The sequence below is a fragment of the Lepeophtheirus salmonis genome, chromosome 5 (assembly GCF_016086655.4).
Source record: "Lepeophtheirus salmonis chromosome 5, UVic_Lsal_1.4, whole genome shotgun sequence".
In the NCBI taxonomy this organism is placed as follows: domain Eukaryota; kingdom Metazoa; phylum Arthropoda; class Copepoda; order Siphonostomatoida; family Caligidae; genus Lepeophtheirus; species Lepeophtheirus salmonis.
The window spans coordinates 45,211,072-45,229,241 of NC_052135.2; the positions used below are offsets into that span (position 1 = coordinate 45,211,072).

The 18,170-nt window shown below is 30.8% G+C and overlaps 1 protein-coding gene across 1 annotated transcript; it reads right to left on the minus strand.

Moving 5' to 3' along the window:
- Positions 1-6,477: 6,477 nt before the first annotated feature.
- Positions 6,478-11,271, minus strand: LOC121118894 (uncharacterized). Its single transcript, XM_040713488.2, has one exon. The coding sequence runs from the start codon at positions 7,561-7,563 to the stop codon at positions 6,847-6,849; it is 717 nt and encodes a 238-aa protein (XP_040569422.1). The 5' UTR covers positions 7,564-11,271; the 3' UTR covers positions 6,478-6,846.
- Between the last annotated feature and the right edge of the window lie 6,899 nt (positions 11,272-18,170).

Sequence of the window (18,170 nt, forward strand, 5' to 3'; positions counted from 1 at the left end):
GATGAAAATCCGGTTTATTTTTTGGCTCGCCCATTTTTTTGGCATTGGTTATCTGAAGAATGAATTTTCTATTCTTCAGTTCTTTGTCATTATTATTTAACTCCTGAGGAGTGAACTTCCATTTCTATTACATTCAATTATATACAAAACCTGCTTGAACATTCTTGTGTGCTCATAAAAGATGGAGAGTATCCTTAAGGATTCAGAGTAATTCTTGCCAATGTTCTTGTTTCTTTCCTTTTCTCCTTCCTCCCTTGTATCAGCTGATTGCAGCTGATCTAATCAAACGTCATGGAAGATAGGCTCCTCTTCTCCAATATATTCTTCAAATTATCATGGTTACCATGTTGATTTTCCGTTTAATATTCTTTTAACATACCCAAATTACATAAAAATTTTGATCACTCAGGTGATGAAGTCTTCAAACCCTTAATTGAAATTCTGAATAAGTCACAACCTTTAATTGATTTGTTGCTCTTGACTAATAAGTAATAGCTTGGTTAGCTATGCGACCCAGTAGCTCTTTTTTTAAATTTATTACTATTTTACGACGACAAAACTGACGACAATCGTATTGTATTATAATTTATATATTTAACTTATACGTAACATAGGTACGTATACTACAAATTATATTCCTGCCTAATTAGTATGTCATTAGTCCATCCCTTCTTTTTGACAACTACCATAATTACCCTGATATTTAAAAAGAAGAAAGACATAAAAAAGAAGTTTTAAACCGTCGTCGGAAGAAATTGTCTTCCTTCAAATTTAGGTTTTGTTCTACAAAAAACAAAAAAAAAAAAGAAGAACAGATCAAGACATTATCATCAATGGAATTTTTTTTTACAATGAAAAACAGACCATTCAACGAATCCCTTAGAAATAGGAGGATGTACGTAGATAATACTACATAGATGTAGTACATCAACAAAAATCAATCTTACACAAAATGATAAATTCCCAAATTGTTAATTTACTTTATAGATATTAATGCCTCAATCTTTGATTGACACATTTAATTTGACAAGTTTAATTTGGGTAGTATTGGGTGACATTAGTTAGTTGAGCTATAAGTTTTCATATGACATACTACTCTATTGATAGTAATTTATAGATATTACTTAGAATCAAATGTAATAATATTACCTACTTTTTGAAATATCCTTAGGGGCTGAACAATCAGGGGGTCCGCAAGATTATATCAGACTTTTTTTTGTAAAAAAAAATCAAAACATTAAAATTTTTGGGAAATAATTCTAAAAATCCACAGGTATTTACATAAATTTCAAAAAATGTAATTTTTGGGAAAAAAAAATTCATAAATTAAATTTTTTAGAAAAAAATTTCAAAAATCCATGTCTATTCACAAAAAGTTGGTTTTTTTTAAATAATTTCTAAAATTAATAGCTATTAAAAAAAAATTCAAAAATTAAATTACAAACATTAATTTATTTGCAAACAAAATTTCAAATATTAAATTTTTTGGAAAATAATTTGATGACTTAATTTTTTTTGAAAATTTGGACATTGGGGGGGCGGGTTAACCCCCACCAGCCCATTCCTGCACATACCCCTGAAAATGCTACAATCAACTCTGCGAGTTTCTTACATTAAATAACAATTAGGTGAATATTTGTTTATTAACATACCCTTTAAAAACAAAATTCTCCATCATTTTCTGTAGTAGCATCTTTTTAAATCATTGATTATTTCTGGCCCTGGATTCTTGGAATAAATATAGAAAATATATAGGCTTGTATATCTTCAGGGGATTGGCCTGGGATATTTTTATTTGCTCTTGCCGGTACAATTTGGCCTTTTTTGACAGATCCCTTCTTCCTCTCCAACATTTTTGACTGGCTGACGGCTTAGACGGTGGTCTTGGAGACGCCCAATGGATTGAAGTACGCGAATGGAACTTCGTCCATCACGTTCAAGAGTGATCTTTTTACTTGTACGTAAGCTAAAGAGATTTGGTGTGTTTTGTAACTAATTGTTTATGCTTAAATATATGAAAATATAAATTAATTTCAACTAATCAACCTTCATTAATTATTGAATTAGTTAGTGTTCAAATTTTAATGGACCACCTGGTGTAAGGCCTTTTTAATATAATCCATTATATTATTTTTTTTTAATTGAAATTTTTACACCCTATAAGTTTACTTTTCGGTGCATCTTAATGATAAATAAAATATATAAGATAGTTAGTTGAAAAATAAAAATACAATACAGACTTATTTTGTAGAAAAATCGTGCAAGCTTATTTTCCTATTGACAGGCCACAGATAGACTCTTCTAAATCGTTGATGTCATGAAAACTAAGGTTGAACAAAAAAAAAAACACTTTTCCGTTACTTAAGATATAATCCTAGTGGTACAGCTTGACACGTTAATTACAGATAGTATGTAATTATTCGTTTTAAATCAAATCTGGTACTTGATAATTTTTAAGTTTGATTTTCCAGTATTTTTACCCTCTTTAAGCCCACTTTTGGCAAATAAAAAATGCAGTAATCCTAATAAAAATATATTAACATATTTTTGAGTAAAAATTCCTTCTGAGCTAGGCCTTCTAGAAGTAAATTCTCTTTTGTAAATGAAAGACCAGTTAATTATTTAATTAAAATGGAGGCGTTATTTAGGGGTCTATGCAAACCCTTTAAATAGGTGGTTTTCGACTTATTAAAGGGTATTTTCTAAGTGGCAAACTGTGGCTTTGACTTCCTCTTACTGTTTACAATTTAAAGCCTTTGAGGTTTTGACTTGGAGGGGGCCCCCAAGAGGCCATCCATGTACATAAAACATGTTCAAAAATGAAACATATCACAATTATGCGTGTTATTTTTTACTTATGTGTGTTTTAGCGTGACTGGTAATTTCCCAGTAAACATTTTTGCCTCCGGTGATTTTAACTCTTCCAGATTTTGCCGCATGACATATTTGCCGTTATATTTTACGTTTTATAATATAGGTTCTAACTTTACCTATATTCTTCACTGATGTCTAAGCTCAGTTATTTAAAAAAAAAGAAAATAGTGAGAAAATAAAGAAAGGATAGTGCTTATATGTATAAGGATATAAGGAGTAACGGATACGGGATCATGAGCCTATTTCGAAACGACTCATTTACTAATGGTGCCTTACTGATAGCCATGATCTTTTTGGATGCTAAAAGAAATGTTAACTTCATACTAATGATGGGACGATTAATCGGAATCGGAAATCCGGTGTTTTTTCTGGAATTGAAAAATATTTTTTAATTTGCAATTCCGATTCTTATTTATTATAATTTCTTTCTGGTATTTCACTATTTATTACTTTTTAAGCTTATGGAAAAAAAAACGCCCTCAAACTAAGGAATTATTGCTTTTTAATAGGAAAATTAATATTTGAATGATTTTTTCGAAAAATTAATATTTGAATTATTTTTTCCAAAAATTGATATTTAAATAATTTTATCAAAAAATTGATATCTAAATTATTTTTTCAAAACATTAATATTTGAAATTTGATTTAATTTTGTCAAGAACAGCTGAGGATTTTTGATATTTTGTTCCAAAAATTTAATATCTGATTTTTTTTCTACAAAATTGATTTTTTTATGAATAATTTTAATTTTTTGAATTTAAAATAAAAAAAGTTTTTCCTGATCAATTGTGAATTATGTTAATTTGTTTTAAATAGTTGTGGATTTTTGATAAAATTTTAAATATCAAATTAAATACTTGATTTTTTTTTCCAAAAAATTTAATATTTAAATTTTTTTTTCAAAAAAAAAAATGATTTATTTTATAAATAGCAGACTTTTGTAATTTTTTTGAACAGCTGTGAGTTTGAATTTTTTTGTAAATAATCGTGTATTTTTGAAAAAATTTTAAATATCAAATTATATATTTGCTTGTTTTTTTTCCAAAAATTTAGCATTTAAAATTTTTTTCCAAAAACTTAATATTTTTTTTTTTCCAAAAATTTAAATTTTTGGATTTTTGTTTTCTAATTCCAAAAAATCAAGACTATTAAATATAATCCTATGGACAAACCTGAAAGGGAAATGGTATTTAAAATATTAAATAATCATAATCAGAATAAGGATTTTTTTTTAATCGTCCCATCACTACTTCATAGATAGAAAAAAGCGATGTTTCAACAGTAAATACAAAAAGTAAAGTTCAAACATTTAATATAAAAACATAAGTAGGCGGCGAATATATCATGCGGCAAAATTACCTAGAATCGTATTTTACATTCACCAAGAAAGATTATTCTTATGCATCAAACCTATAATTATAATTGGAGAATTGAACAAAAAAAACGACTCAAAACTCCTTATACATACATCTCAGTAATAATAAAATCAAATACTACGATAGTAAAAAGAAATCAGGTCAAGTGCGGAGTCTCATATGCAGCTAAGTTGTTAGTACTGTCTTCTACTAAGTAAGTACTAACGTATGCATACATATATTTATGTAACACTCAAACATCTATAATTAGGGACTTGGATTTTTGTCTTTCTTTTTAAATCCCCTGGAGCTGTGATTGGAGCAGTTCCTTCCTTTTCTTTTCTTTTCTTTCTGTATTATTCCTATTCATTCTCCATTTGTATTGTATTCTATTTAATTTTCTTCCTTTCTTACTATTAAGGATTTTGACAAATTTTGAATAGAATTAATAAAAGTAAATTCACAATAGAGTTATAGTTACTATAGACGTACGTCATACAAAAGAAACTATTTATGGAGTGTAGCATTCGCTTAATCTGATTTGATGAACATTACATATTATATTATGTAAGCTCCTTCTACAACATGATTATAGTTAGTGATAGGACAATTAGTCGGAGTGGGAGAATCGGTCTTTTTTCCGGAACCAGGATCAGCATGGGGAAAATAATGCTTAATTTGCAAGTCCGATTCTTATTTATTACTCTTATTGACACTCTGTATTACTTTTCAATATTATGAAAAAAAATAGTTTTCTTTTAACTAGAAAATTTAGGTTCTGAATTTTTTTTTCAAAAATTTTATAATTTGGATTATAATTTTTTTTTTTTTAATTCTAATATTTCCAATTTTTAAGTATTTTAACAATTTTTCTCCAAAAAATGTAATATTTGAATTTTCTTTCAGAATATTAATTTTGTGTAAAAATTTGGATTTTGGAAATTTATTTTTTTTAAATTTAATTCGTGAAGTTTATATTTATAAATTTTTTTCAAAATATTTAATGGTATTTTTAACTACTATTTAAAATATTAAAGAATCTGAATTTGCATCGGGAATTTTTACTAGAATCACTTTTTTCTTAATCGTCCCATCACTAATGATTATAATGTGTATGCCTTCCTCTTGTTATTATTTTTGAGACACTCGGCGGGATCAAGATCCAAGTGAAGCTTAGAAGAGAGAGAGAGAGAAATAGAGCGAAGCGAATCGTAGCTTCTTTTCTTCTTAAACTTAATATATAACTCTAAAATTAATTTTCACGAATTATATTACATATATATAATAATATTAATAAAAATGTCAAAATAGCTTTACGTTGAAAAATTGGAGCAATCCCGCTCTGACTAACCCACTCCCATCTCCACCTAGTGGGGATTCTATCAAATTGAATGGAGTCAACTATAATTGAATTTGAATCATTCATGACACCCATGACTGTCCAGGGTGTCTTATTGCTGGGGTTTATATTATTAATAGTAATAATAATGAACCTCATTTATTACTCTAATCAAGGAAATTCGTTTTCAAGAGAAACGGAACATAATTCATTTACCCGAGAATTTAATTAAATTTACTTAAATCAATGAATCGTATTTTTCTTTCTGGTAAATAATAAATAAGTAGATATTATTTACTCCATAAAAAAATATGAATTATTATTATCGTTAATAATACCTCATTGACCAGTTGTTGTTTATATCTTGTGCGAGTCCGTTTGTAATTATTATTATTAATTGATTTTGTTTTGACAAATTATTATTTCATTTTCATGATTGTTTCTACTAATAGGTATATAATATTGAGGGGCTCCTCAAAAGTATTTTTTCACAACGAAGCGTGTTCCTTTCATTGAATCGGTGATGTACCATCATGATATCAGGTGGTTTTGTTTTTGGTGGTGGTCACCTGCTATTGATTCAACTACCTAAACCCTCATGAGTCTATAGGAACAAAATAAAAAAATACAATTGAAAACAGCAAAACAATAACGAGTTTTTTCTTCTTCTGGACCGGACATCCGCAGTGTTTCAGCTACTACTACGCCACAAAGATGTTGATGATGATGACTTGGAAATAGCCCATCATCATCTCCTCCTCCTCTTCCCTTCTGTTGCTTGGTTATACAGTTTGTATATTATGTAGTTCACCTATCTCCTGACATACCAGCTTTTAAGTACTACACCGAACATAACGGAAATATATAATTAAGTATGAGCGAAAAACACGCGCGGATAAACGATAGAAATTTGTCAAAATGAGAATTTTTATTTTTTGTCTCTTAAATTTATATTATGTTCTTATGTAAGAACACAAAAACACACAGCAATAAATAATAAATACATTTCTTGATATAAATTATTGATAATGAATTTTGAGAGGCTTATAGGTACATGATATACAGAGAAAAATAGAAATACATAAATATATAATATGCACTATTAGGTCCTTTTCCTAAGGTAATACAAATTCGAATTCTTTGACTATATAATATGATATAATATGTAAGCAAGGTAATGCAAGGAATGGAAATAGTACAATGAAATGAATACTGACATGAGACACTGACATGAAAAGGGTATACATACATGTAACCCGCATGGACGAATGAATGGACTCAAGACTCCTGCCATTGAGCTATCACGTCCAAGAGTTCATCATCCCTCGAGTCCAAGGGAGTATGATGTTGATGGGTATTATGATGATCAAATAGTATGCTATTGCAGTAATTGTCAAGAGAGGGATCGTAAAAGTCCGTGGAGGAAGAGAGATGATGTGTTGTTTCCTCTTGTTGATGAGGATGAGAGGGTTGAAGGATGTGAGATTTATCTTGTTGTTGATGATGAGATGGTTGAAGGGTGTGAGGTTCCTCAAATGAGAGGGAAAAGGGGTCCGGAGCAGTAGTGGAGGATGTTGGAAAGACAAAACAGGATGGGGATGGAGATGAAGTCTCTACCGGACTCGATAGGGAGGAAGGAGTCACCACTGGTGAAACTGTTTCGTAGCCACTCTCAGAGCCTTCTTTTTTGGATGATTCTTCAATGGAAGAAGAGGATGGGGAGCAGGAGGGAGATGAGGATTCATCGAGGCCCAAGAGGGTCTGTAAACTTTGAATATAGTCTACTGCACGTCGAAGTGTGTCCACTTTTGACATTTTCTTTATATCTGTAGCTCCGGGTAAATGGGATTTGAGATAATCAAAGCCAGAATTCACTTGTTTAACACGATTCCGCTCTCGAGCATTCCGACGAGCCACTTTAGGTGGGAGTGGAGGTGGAATAGCATAGCCAAGGATGGGATGCTTGATTTTTGAGCGCTTAAGAGCTGCTTCCATGCTGCAGATAGAATGTATTTTTAAGGACCTTTGACCGAACTCTGTGAGTGATGAAGTGGAACTGACGTTTGAGTTGTTTGAAATAAATTGTTACTACATATAACCATCCATAGGTGGTGGGTGAGCCAACAACCACGACAACAACAAATTACCTGTAGACGAGAGGGGGGAGGGAGTTACGGGTAGAGAAACGACGTCCCTGCGTTCGGTATATACCATGCTGTTAGTATGTACCCCTTTTGATCCACCTATGTTGTACAAACATTAATATCATTATTCTGTTTGAATGGGAGACCTTAACGCAGGCGCAAAGGAATAGCGTTTTGACGATTTTTCTCTATTCCACTATTTTTATTTATTACATAGTAGAAAACCATCATCTTTAGCCTTATTTACTGTTTTAATTGAATTTATGTAGAATGTTTCCTTGTGACATAAGAATTGGGGGAAGGGACTTGAAAATTTGCTTCATACATATATATATATATATATCAAATAAACCTATTTGTATAAATAACTATATTAGTCCCTACATGTCAGTATTGTTGATATTGGTCATTTGGAGGGCTTATACTGCCAAGTTTTAAAAGAATCCAAACCAATTTTTCATTAATATTAAGGAGAATAGTTTACTATTGGATGTCAAAATAAAAGAACTTAAACCATGCCGACTATCAAAAATCTATCCCTCTATACATGGTTTATTATATATCCGACCCTAATTCTAATATGTAATAAAAATATGTTATTACATCGATATGCCATAGTGTAGACTGGTGATGGGACGATTCTAAAATAATCCCGTTGCCAATTCCAATGTAATTATAGTAAAGATTCGCAATGACGATTCCAAATCTTTAATATTTTAAATAGTAGTTAAAAAAATACCATTTTCCTGTAAATTTCTAAGAATTACAATTAATAAAATAAATCGGACATCCATTATATAATGAAAATGACATTTACATTAAATATGGGAAGACGATTCCTCTGCTCGGTGATCTTTATCCAACGCGAATTTTCTCATAAATTTCTCAAGACAAATTTTCCAAAGGAGCTTTTCTAGATCCAGTACTAAATAGTTAAATGCCAGTAATAAATAATAGTATATAAGAATCGAATTCGGAAATTAAACATTATTTTCCCAATGCTAACTCCGATTCCAGAATAAGCAACCGATTTTACGATTCCATTAATCTTCCCATCACAAAATCCACAGCTGTTAGCAAAAATTTACATTTTTTGGGAAAAAAAATTCAAAAATCCACACCTGTTAAAAAAAATTAATTTTTTTGGATTTTTTTTTCTAAAATCCACAGCTTCTTTCAAAAAATCCATAACTATTCTCAAGAATTAAATTTTTGGATTTTTTTTTAAATCCACAGCTGTTTACAAATAATAATATTTTTTTTTTTAATTCAAAAATTAAATTTCAAATGATAAATTTTCTAGTAAAAAGCAATAATTATTTAATTTGGGGAGGGGATCCATCCTGCCAGTTCACCCCAGTGGACGTCCTTGAATACCTTTTCTTGGATATTGAATGGAAAATATTAATTTTTAAGCGGCTGAGCTCCTGTATAGTAAACATTTGAAGGAGGCACAGAAAAAAATCTCCTTCATTTTCATCAATTGTTTTCCTAATTTAACAATTTACCAGTTGTTGTTTTTTTCTTCACTAGGGGTCGCTGAGGATGTTACTAATTACTTTTTAACTAACTACCTAAGCTATTTATTTGACCTATTTTTGAATTCAGAATAGACAAACATTGAATAAAATGACTTTTTTGTGGTCTAAGAGAAAACACTATTTCGTAGCCAACTAAATTTGGACAAAAATGGATCACGTGATCGTTGGTTTAAAAAAAATTAAAGTAAATTAACACATGAGCTCCTAAACATAAACTTTTCCAGAATGAACAGGTCAACGAATGAACGGAGAAAGTGTGAACAGGGCCCTACAAATATTAAAAAAACTTTTGAGGGTTCTCACCCCTAGTCAAATAAAAGAACATCTGCTTTATAAAAACTCTGTTTATTATTAATATTCTTATTTTGTTATTTCTAACCCTATTTTTGGCCCCGAAAAAAATATTCACTGACCCAAAGTATTTGTATATAAATAAACAACAAGTTCAATGATTTGGTCATCAAGGCTCATGATGATAAGCTTTAATAATGATCGATGTATTTATGTTTATTTTTCATAAAGCACTCAATGAGACTGGAATGTGATTGTATGTTTATGAAAGAGAAAATCAGGATTTAGAATGTTCCTCCTTTTTGTCAAGTCCATTGAGGACAACAATGGACTCCTAAGTAAAGATGTGTTGAAAGTTTTCTTTTTTAGTGTAGAAAAATAAAGTAAAATAAATAACTCGGGAGATAATGGCGCATAACCGGTCAGATCATATTTTCTACTTTCCACCCTCTACATATTAGAATCCAATAAATGATGAATAAACAAATTTTACCTACTAATAATTATTGATCAGAGTCAACTTACACTCTGCACCTGTAATTAGAACATTAATATATCTTCATTTCTAGAAAGTTGAAAATTACAAGTTATATTTTATATATACATATTTTTGACAAAACAGTGATAGGACACAAATTAGAGGATGGAACGCATCCAAAATTATTTAGGTTTTTTTTCTATATAATTACATATGTCTACAATGTACATATATGGCTCATCAACATAAAAACAAGCTAAAATGATTTTTTTTTTCAATATTGAGCGTTGATTACATTTGTATTCATTTACGACAAATTATCCTCAATTTCTATCAACAAATTATTCTTCTTAATCAATTGAAACCTCCACAAATTGCACTTAAAGTAATCAAAATTGATCTATACAATGAGAAATTGACAGGTTTTACTAAAATACCAATAACGGGGACAATATAAGTCTCTATAATCAAATAAAGATTCCAAAGTATAAGTAAAATTCTGGGTTATCTTAAATCATTCCACAAATATGAAGAGATGCATATAATTGACACAAACATGTACAGGGTGCATAAGCTATAATTGCACGAAAATGAATTTTTTTTTCAAACACAATTTTTTCCCCAACCCCAACAGATTCTAAAAGCTTGATAAATTCTAATTTATTTTATTCTATAAAATCACCTCTAGTCTCAAATACAGTCTCTGTACAACGCCGAAAGCAACTTGGTCTCTTGGCAAATCCTGGAATTCGTTTTTGATGCGATTGAAAAGTTCGTCTTTAGTGTTGCAGGGGATTCCGTTAGTTTGTTGTTCGATCGAAACCCACACAAATAAAATTATCTTATTCACATCTTGTGAGTTTGAAGACCAAAAGTCCGTCGAGATTGAGTCGTCAAAATTGTCTTGGATCATTTGAGTCGTCAACCAGTATTGCTGTTGCCTCAAAATCATCTTGAGAGGGCTCAAGTTCAATTCTAATCTTTGCGAACGAACTTGTCATTAAGTATCAGAGTTTGAGTAATAAATAATGCCTTTTTTTTGGGACAAAGAAATCGCCAAAATAATCCATTTTTTCCAAGTGATGCAAGTTTGAACAAGTTATCCAACAAATAAAAAAAGGATCCGTTTTTGTCCAAGAGAGTGCAGCAAAGTGGCGGTATTCATAGCTTGCGCACTTTGAATAATGTATATATGAAGTAAAAAAAGTAATTGTGATTTTTTCCTTTTCTTGATTTTTTTTTTCAAGATTGTTTTTTATTCTCACGCCACCTTATTACTAAATGTAATCATGGGATGAATCACTATCTTTTCTTTATATTATTCAAACCTAATAAAAAAAACCTTTTTGATTGGCTCGTCAACAACAGGGGACTCGATTTATACAATTACGTCATATTCATGTTCTTTGTTAAATAGTTTCATTTCAATTCATTCATTGATAACGATGAGGAATTATATAATATACAATTTAGTGTGACCATATTTTGATCTCCAAAAAATAAGATATTTGCTCGAATCAATGTCAGATTTAAGATTAAATCAATAACAATTTTTATTGATAACTCAAAAATAGAAGGTATTAATTTTTATTTTCATTATAAGTCAATCCTCAATATATTCCATTTGTTCCAAAAAATCAGATATTTCATAAATTTAACAAAATCGTTGCCGGGCCCCAGGACACAATATACAAAAAGGACTTGTCTACAGGAAAGAAAATATTGTGCATCATTAATAATTTGTCCATAAACAAACTATACAATTTACAAAAATTTATACGCTATATTTATTTAAAACATGAGTCATTTTCATTATTGGATGTTATAATTTGATTTGAATTTAGTAAAATGACTTATTTAATTTAGTATGAAGGGGAACAGGATGTATACCCCTTGAACAACTACCCCCTCCCCTCCCATCTTCACAGTGGACCCTGTTCTGAAACGGAGAAATGATCGCTTCTTGGCTTAATCAAGAGCTCAGATCGAGTGAACATTCAGTACTAAACATCCTGCTCAGGTCATGGTCCTCGACGTCAAGGCGTCCGACGGCAGAAAGATGCCTCCCTATTTTACCAGGGCAACGAGAAAGTCAATACGGAGGTCTACTACTAGGTTCTGAGGTACCATGTCTTTGCCATGGTTGAAGAGCACTTTCCCGAGGGACAACTATGTGTTTACCCAAGACAGCACCACGGGATACATGTCTAAGAAGGTGTAGCATTTCTGCAGGGAGACAATGGCTACCTTCTGGCAGGCAGGACGAACAAGACATCCCATCGGAATGTCGATGGCCTGATGGCCGTGATTACGGAGGAGTTGAATAAATAACTTGTTATCGGACTTTATCAAGGTGATTTGTGTTTCTGCTTGTCCCTGTATTGAAGCCATGATTCAATATGGAGGGGGATAGATTGAGTAAAAAATGTAGAAAATTGTTGATATAGCAATTTTTACTTGAAACGTTTGCTATAAATTGGCACAAAATAAAAATACGTAGAACTGAAAATGGTTTTTAATTTTTTTAAATTTGTGAGTCCTCACCCTGTATATATTATACATACATCTTGTTTGTCATACATAAACATCATTTGAGGTATATTATATGAATGTATCGTCAAAATAGCATCACTTAACATTTCGGAAATGTTAAGTGATGTATTGTTTGTATATACACAAAAATAATGACTATTCATTTTTTATTATTATTATTATTTTATTTTCTGTGTATGTAAGTATTTCTTTTTTACTTCTTAAATGGCATTCGATCTTGTCTTTTGATTTTGCTTTAGTTTATTTGTTTACTCTAGTGTAGAATTAAAGTGCTTTTTTATATATACATATATTAAAAAATTCTATCAATGTCTTGAGAAAAAAATATATCATTTTTAGAGTCAATTGAAAAACAAATATTTGTATAGAGGCAACCAGTTAGGAATAAGCTTAATATAAATTTCAGCTGTTAAAAAACAAATAACAAACAAATTGAGAGTGATTTTGGTTGTTAGCTGTTGTTTCAGCTACTTTTCTATTCATCTGCAGTTTTGTATCGGTCCTTAATTATTATGTAGAGTCCAGTCCTAGTAGCGGTCCAAAAAGTGTCCATTGGAGGTGGGCTGGAGGGGCCGTAGCTCCCCCTCTTTAAATAAGAATTTTTTGCTTGTTACAAAAAATTTTATATATTTTGATTTTTTTTTCAAAAAATTTAACTTTTTTTAAAATTTTGCTGAGAATAGTAATCGATTTTTAAAACATTTCTTTCTAAAAAAATAATTTTTTCTGAATAGTTATTATTCAAAAAAAAATTCCTATTTGAAACTTTTTTTCCAAAAAAATTTAACATTTCAATTTCTTTTTCAAAAAATATAGTTTTTTTCAGAAAAGCTGTAAATTTCTGAATTTTTTATTTAAATTACTTTTTTTGTAAAATTTTTATACAAAAATTTTAAGTTTTTGAGAATAACTATGGATTTTTCGAATTTATTTTAAAAAATTCCAAAAACCAAGTCCTCCCACAAAAATAGTATAATCATGCGGTCGCTCCTGAGCCTATCAGTAATTGGAGCAGGCCCTTGAGACCATGTGTTCTTGGAATTTTTCCAAATAATTTAGATGGTTTATTATGCCAGAGGAAACATGTCAATGCAAATTGCAAAAAAATTGAAAATTGCAAAACATATTCATGTTTTCATTGTTCATATTAATAAAACAAATTTTGTCTGTCTGTATGAATATATGAGAACAAGTCACAGGGTGCACTGTATATAATGCTCCATGATGTGTATCATCAACGTATTTTGATCTAAGTAATAATAATATACTCGTATTTATGAAATAATGCAGGGGTGTGCATATAAGATTGATCCTGTATACGAGTTGCAATGTATATATTGCTCCCTGATGTATAGAATATAAATATTTTTGATATAAGAAATAATAATGTAGTCGTCTAATGAAATATTGCAGGCGTGTACAAGTATAACAAGAGCACTGTTTCTGTTTATTTTTGTTCTTGGTCTCCAATATCTATCATAATTAATGTGCATTTTCAGTATATATTAAGACTTTGAAGTCCAATGTACTCATCAGCCGAGCATTAGTCCCCTCAAGAAATCCTGAGCGCGCTCCCGCTTCAACCACCTTTTTATGCACTCGTATAGGAGTATTTGAATTTGACAACTCCTTATGATTGCAATTAAATTCTTGAAATTTATATTCATACCTATATTATTTATTCCAAAAAAATGAAGCAAAATAAGGTAAAAGAATAAATAAGTTAAACATCTAAAATAATTTTAAAAAAAACAAAAAAAAACATAAAACTATTTTGACTATTAAATATTTGATTCTTTGTCAAAAGTTTTTTTTTTTTTTTTTTTTTTTTTTTGCAAAGTTTTCATCTTTTAAACTCTGATCCGTAAATAATTGACCACCATAGAAAATACTATCTCAACAGTAGTTGTGGACAGCAGCAGTGTATAAATCAGTTGGTAACATTCGTTCTTCATTAGATCTAACGGCTATTCTGTCAAATATTAAAATTACTTTTAATAACGATTATTAAGTTGATTGAATTGTTATTACCACATGCAAATCAGATAATATTAAATGGGTAATATTGAACGGTTTGTCTAAAGGCAAGTTCTAGTGGCCCATACGATTTGTGACAACCATACATTATTGAAAATAGCTTAGAATAATCCAAATTATTGGTTTAACTACAAAATAGGAGTCTCAAGAATTTTTTATTTATCTTATGATGTGCCTTGGGTAAAAAAAGTTTGGGAAGCACTTTCTTTGAAGACTTGTTATTACGAGATTTCGTGCACTATCGTCCAGTACAGCTTGATAATTATGTAGTTTGAACTTGAAAACCGTGTTCTCAAGTTTTTGAGCTTATGCTTGCTTGAGATTTTGAGATCTTATGTCAATGTATTACATAAAAATGTAAGAAAATCATATTTCAATTGGGGAAATTCGTTTACAAAGAAGGAAAATTTATCTTTCAACGTAATATCCACACATGAAGGAGCTGTTGGTGTCCCTGAGGGAACTGAGGTCTGTATGTGTTCTTAGAGTGGTCAACTACATGACAGGGAAACTTGTGGACCGAAGACAGCAGAGAGCCACAGATACGTCATATAAAAAAAGATTTTAGCTGATCTTGAGACATAGCTGCTGTCGTCTTTTCTTGCAATCTCTAAAATTATTCATTAACTCTCAAATTTTTCGATGTTATCTCATAAGATGCAGAAAACTGAAAAAGTAATACAAATTTATATAAATGAGCGAAAATTCGATCGGTTTTATGCTCTTCTAAAATAGGGAGCACTGCCATGCTTTTATTCAAAAGAATGAGCGCGCTCCCACTCAAGAATTAATGCTTTGAACATCAGTCATCCCATGGTTCATAGAAATACACGGTTAGACCATCATGTAATCGGGCTGGCTAAAATTTTCAATCGGATGTATTGTACCGACTGCTGGGCAAGATAGGCAGATTTTGACAAAACAAGCAACCACTCATAGTCTATGACGTGACTATCGCTAGAATGTTCAATTTAATGTATCGTACCAACTACTGGGGAAGAAAAACAGTTTTTTGACAAAACCTGCAACCACTCTTCTACTATGACGATAATATTAAAAGCGTGGTGGAAGTCAAACATCAGCCGTACATGCGTTATGGTATAATGATACATTATTAGGATTGAACGTTGGGTAGTCCAAACATGTTCTTCAAACCAAGAACATCCCTACCCAATCTCTTTTTAAAAGCAGTTGAATTATTTTGGCATAGCTCTATATTCAAAAATACGACTGCCTCACAATGCCAAGCTGTCAACAAAAATAACCTGTCGTCTTTGTATAATTCTTTATCAATGATTGAGTCTTGCAAGATGAGCTTCTCAATGAAGATTTTTGAAGGAGGCACGTGGACATTGGGACGAGACAATAATAAATCATAGAATGTATTCTACAGGGGAGTCAGCCCCCAAAACTACCTAACAAACAAATAAAAGTAATGATTATTTTCCATCCTCTAAAAAATTTAAAGCTCATGTACATTGTACGCACTAGTGTTGAGACTCGGTCCAAAATCGATTTTTGTCTTAAGTGATTTTTTTCTTAATCGAATTGGACTGATATTTTGGTTCAGACCGTAATTTAATTGTTTGAAATCGTGGACAGATTTTCTCACCTATTCTGATTTATGAGTTGTACGTAACAAATATGATTAATGCACCACATTTAGCTTATATGACGTCATTTAAAATAAATAATTAGTAAACGCATGTGACATCATCAATAGTTCATCTTAAGTATGGGTCTAATCCCCAACTTTAAATGAGACCGATTCATACCATTTTTTTATTTTTTTTGTAAGACTGTTCTTTACCATACTCCTATGAATGACCGAATTAGTTCGATCCGCTAAAAATCATAACGATCTCAGACCTGTATAAGTCCGTTTCAGACCGAAACCCAACACTATCTCGCACATAGAAAAACAGAATATTTTTGTATGTTTTTTTTTACACCTGTCCACAATTTTTATTTTTTTACTTTTTTTTAAGGAAAAGTTAATTGCTCTGTGACTTACCTGGTCAGGTGCATTTATGCCACTTCCTATTAATGAATATGATAGTACTTGTTCGTCGAAGGAAATGTATTTTATGATATTACGTGAGAAGAGGATGAGAAAGGAACAACAAGTGGTAGCTTGGATGAAATGGGAGGACAAGTCGTGGACTGTTGCTATCTAATATCCAACCCTTAAGTTCCAATTGTTTGGTAGTTATATCTATGGCGTGTAAAAATGGGAATTTAGAGTAGGACTTGTGATGAGAATAATGCAATAATGGATTATTCTTTCGATGGTTCATACATGTATGTATTGGTTATTGTTGTCATTTTCGACTTTTTGAGTGAAAATGAATTATGAAATGCTTGTTAATTAAAATGACGGATGTTGAAATTAAATCAAGTCTAAGAAGACGTACAAATTGTGACTTTTACAACACATCTACATACGCACCATTAGGAAAATATACGGAATTGAAATTAAGTTATGAGTGAAATTGAACCTTTTAAATTAAAAGACATGAAAATGAATAATAAAAGTCCACTGGCTATTAATTATTTCTTCCTTCGTATATATCTAGGGAGAATTAAAGACTTAAACAAAGCGGTGAAATGAAGACCACGTGATCAATAAGTGTAAAAGTAAATGGTCGTTGCGATAAATTTTTTAACTGTTGGAGCGTTGAATATCACTCCATAACCACGAAACTCTAAAAATATGATTTAGAATTATTTGTCCAGGATTAACTACGTAGGCTCCATGAATTAACCCTTTTAACTGAATTAACAAAGCAAATTCTGCAAAGGGAGTAAAAAGGTTCCGTACAGCATAAGGGAGATTGAAAAAAAATTGATAAAGTGACGTCATATGTTATATCTTAAAAAGCGACATCTGGCGTCGGAAAAGGATACTAATAAATCCATGTATCTCCTCAAGCCAACAGGAGCGTTTTGCTACTGTGTTTTAAAGCTTAAGGGATATTAATTATCCGCCCGTTCCATTGAATATGCCTCCATGTGCCAGCAGTGGCACGCTAGCTATAGGTTGCCGAGCCCAGGTCTAAATATTCGCTATTATTTCATTTTAAGATAATTAAAAAAAAAATCGGGTTTGGAACAAAAAGAATCAAATTTACGATTTTGAGAAATATGTTGAACAAGACCCAAAATCCATCATTATATACAGACAGACGAACTAACATTCTATTTCACCTACATGGAACATAATACATTATTAAAGTGACTATGAATTAAAGAACCAACCCTCCTTTTGCAGAAATGTTAAAGACAATATCTGCTCTTTAATATCGTTATTCTTATAAGTCAGATGTCATATATTTCTTTTAGTTTGTTACTTCCTTTGAAGTCCACGATGCGTAACAAAGACAATGACGAATAATTATTATTATAAAAGTTAATTGGAGTGACATACATAAGCAATTCATGTTGCAAAAATATAAGCACACGACATGAATTTAAAGGTATTTAATCTTTGATGGTCTTGCTCCGTTGAATTGAAGGCAAAAGGAGGATCAAATAATAATTATCTCATTTGCCAATTGT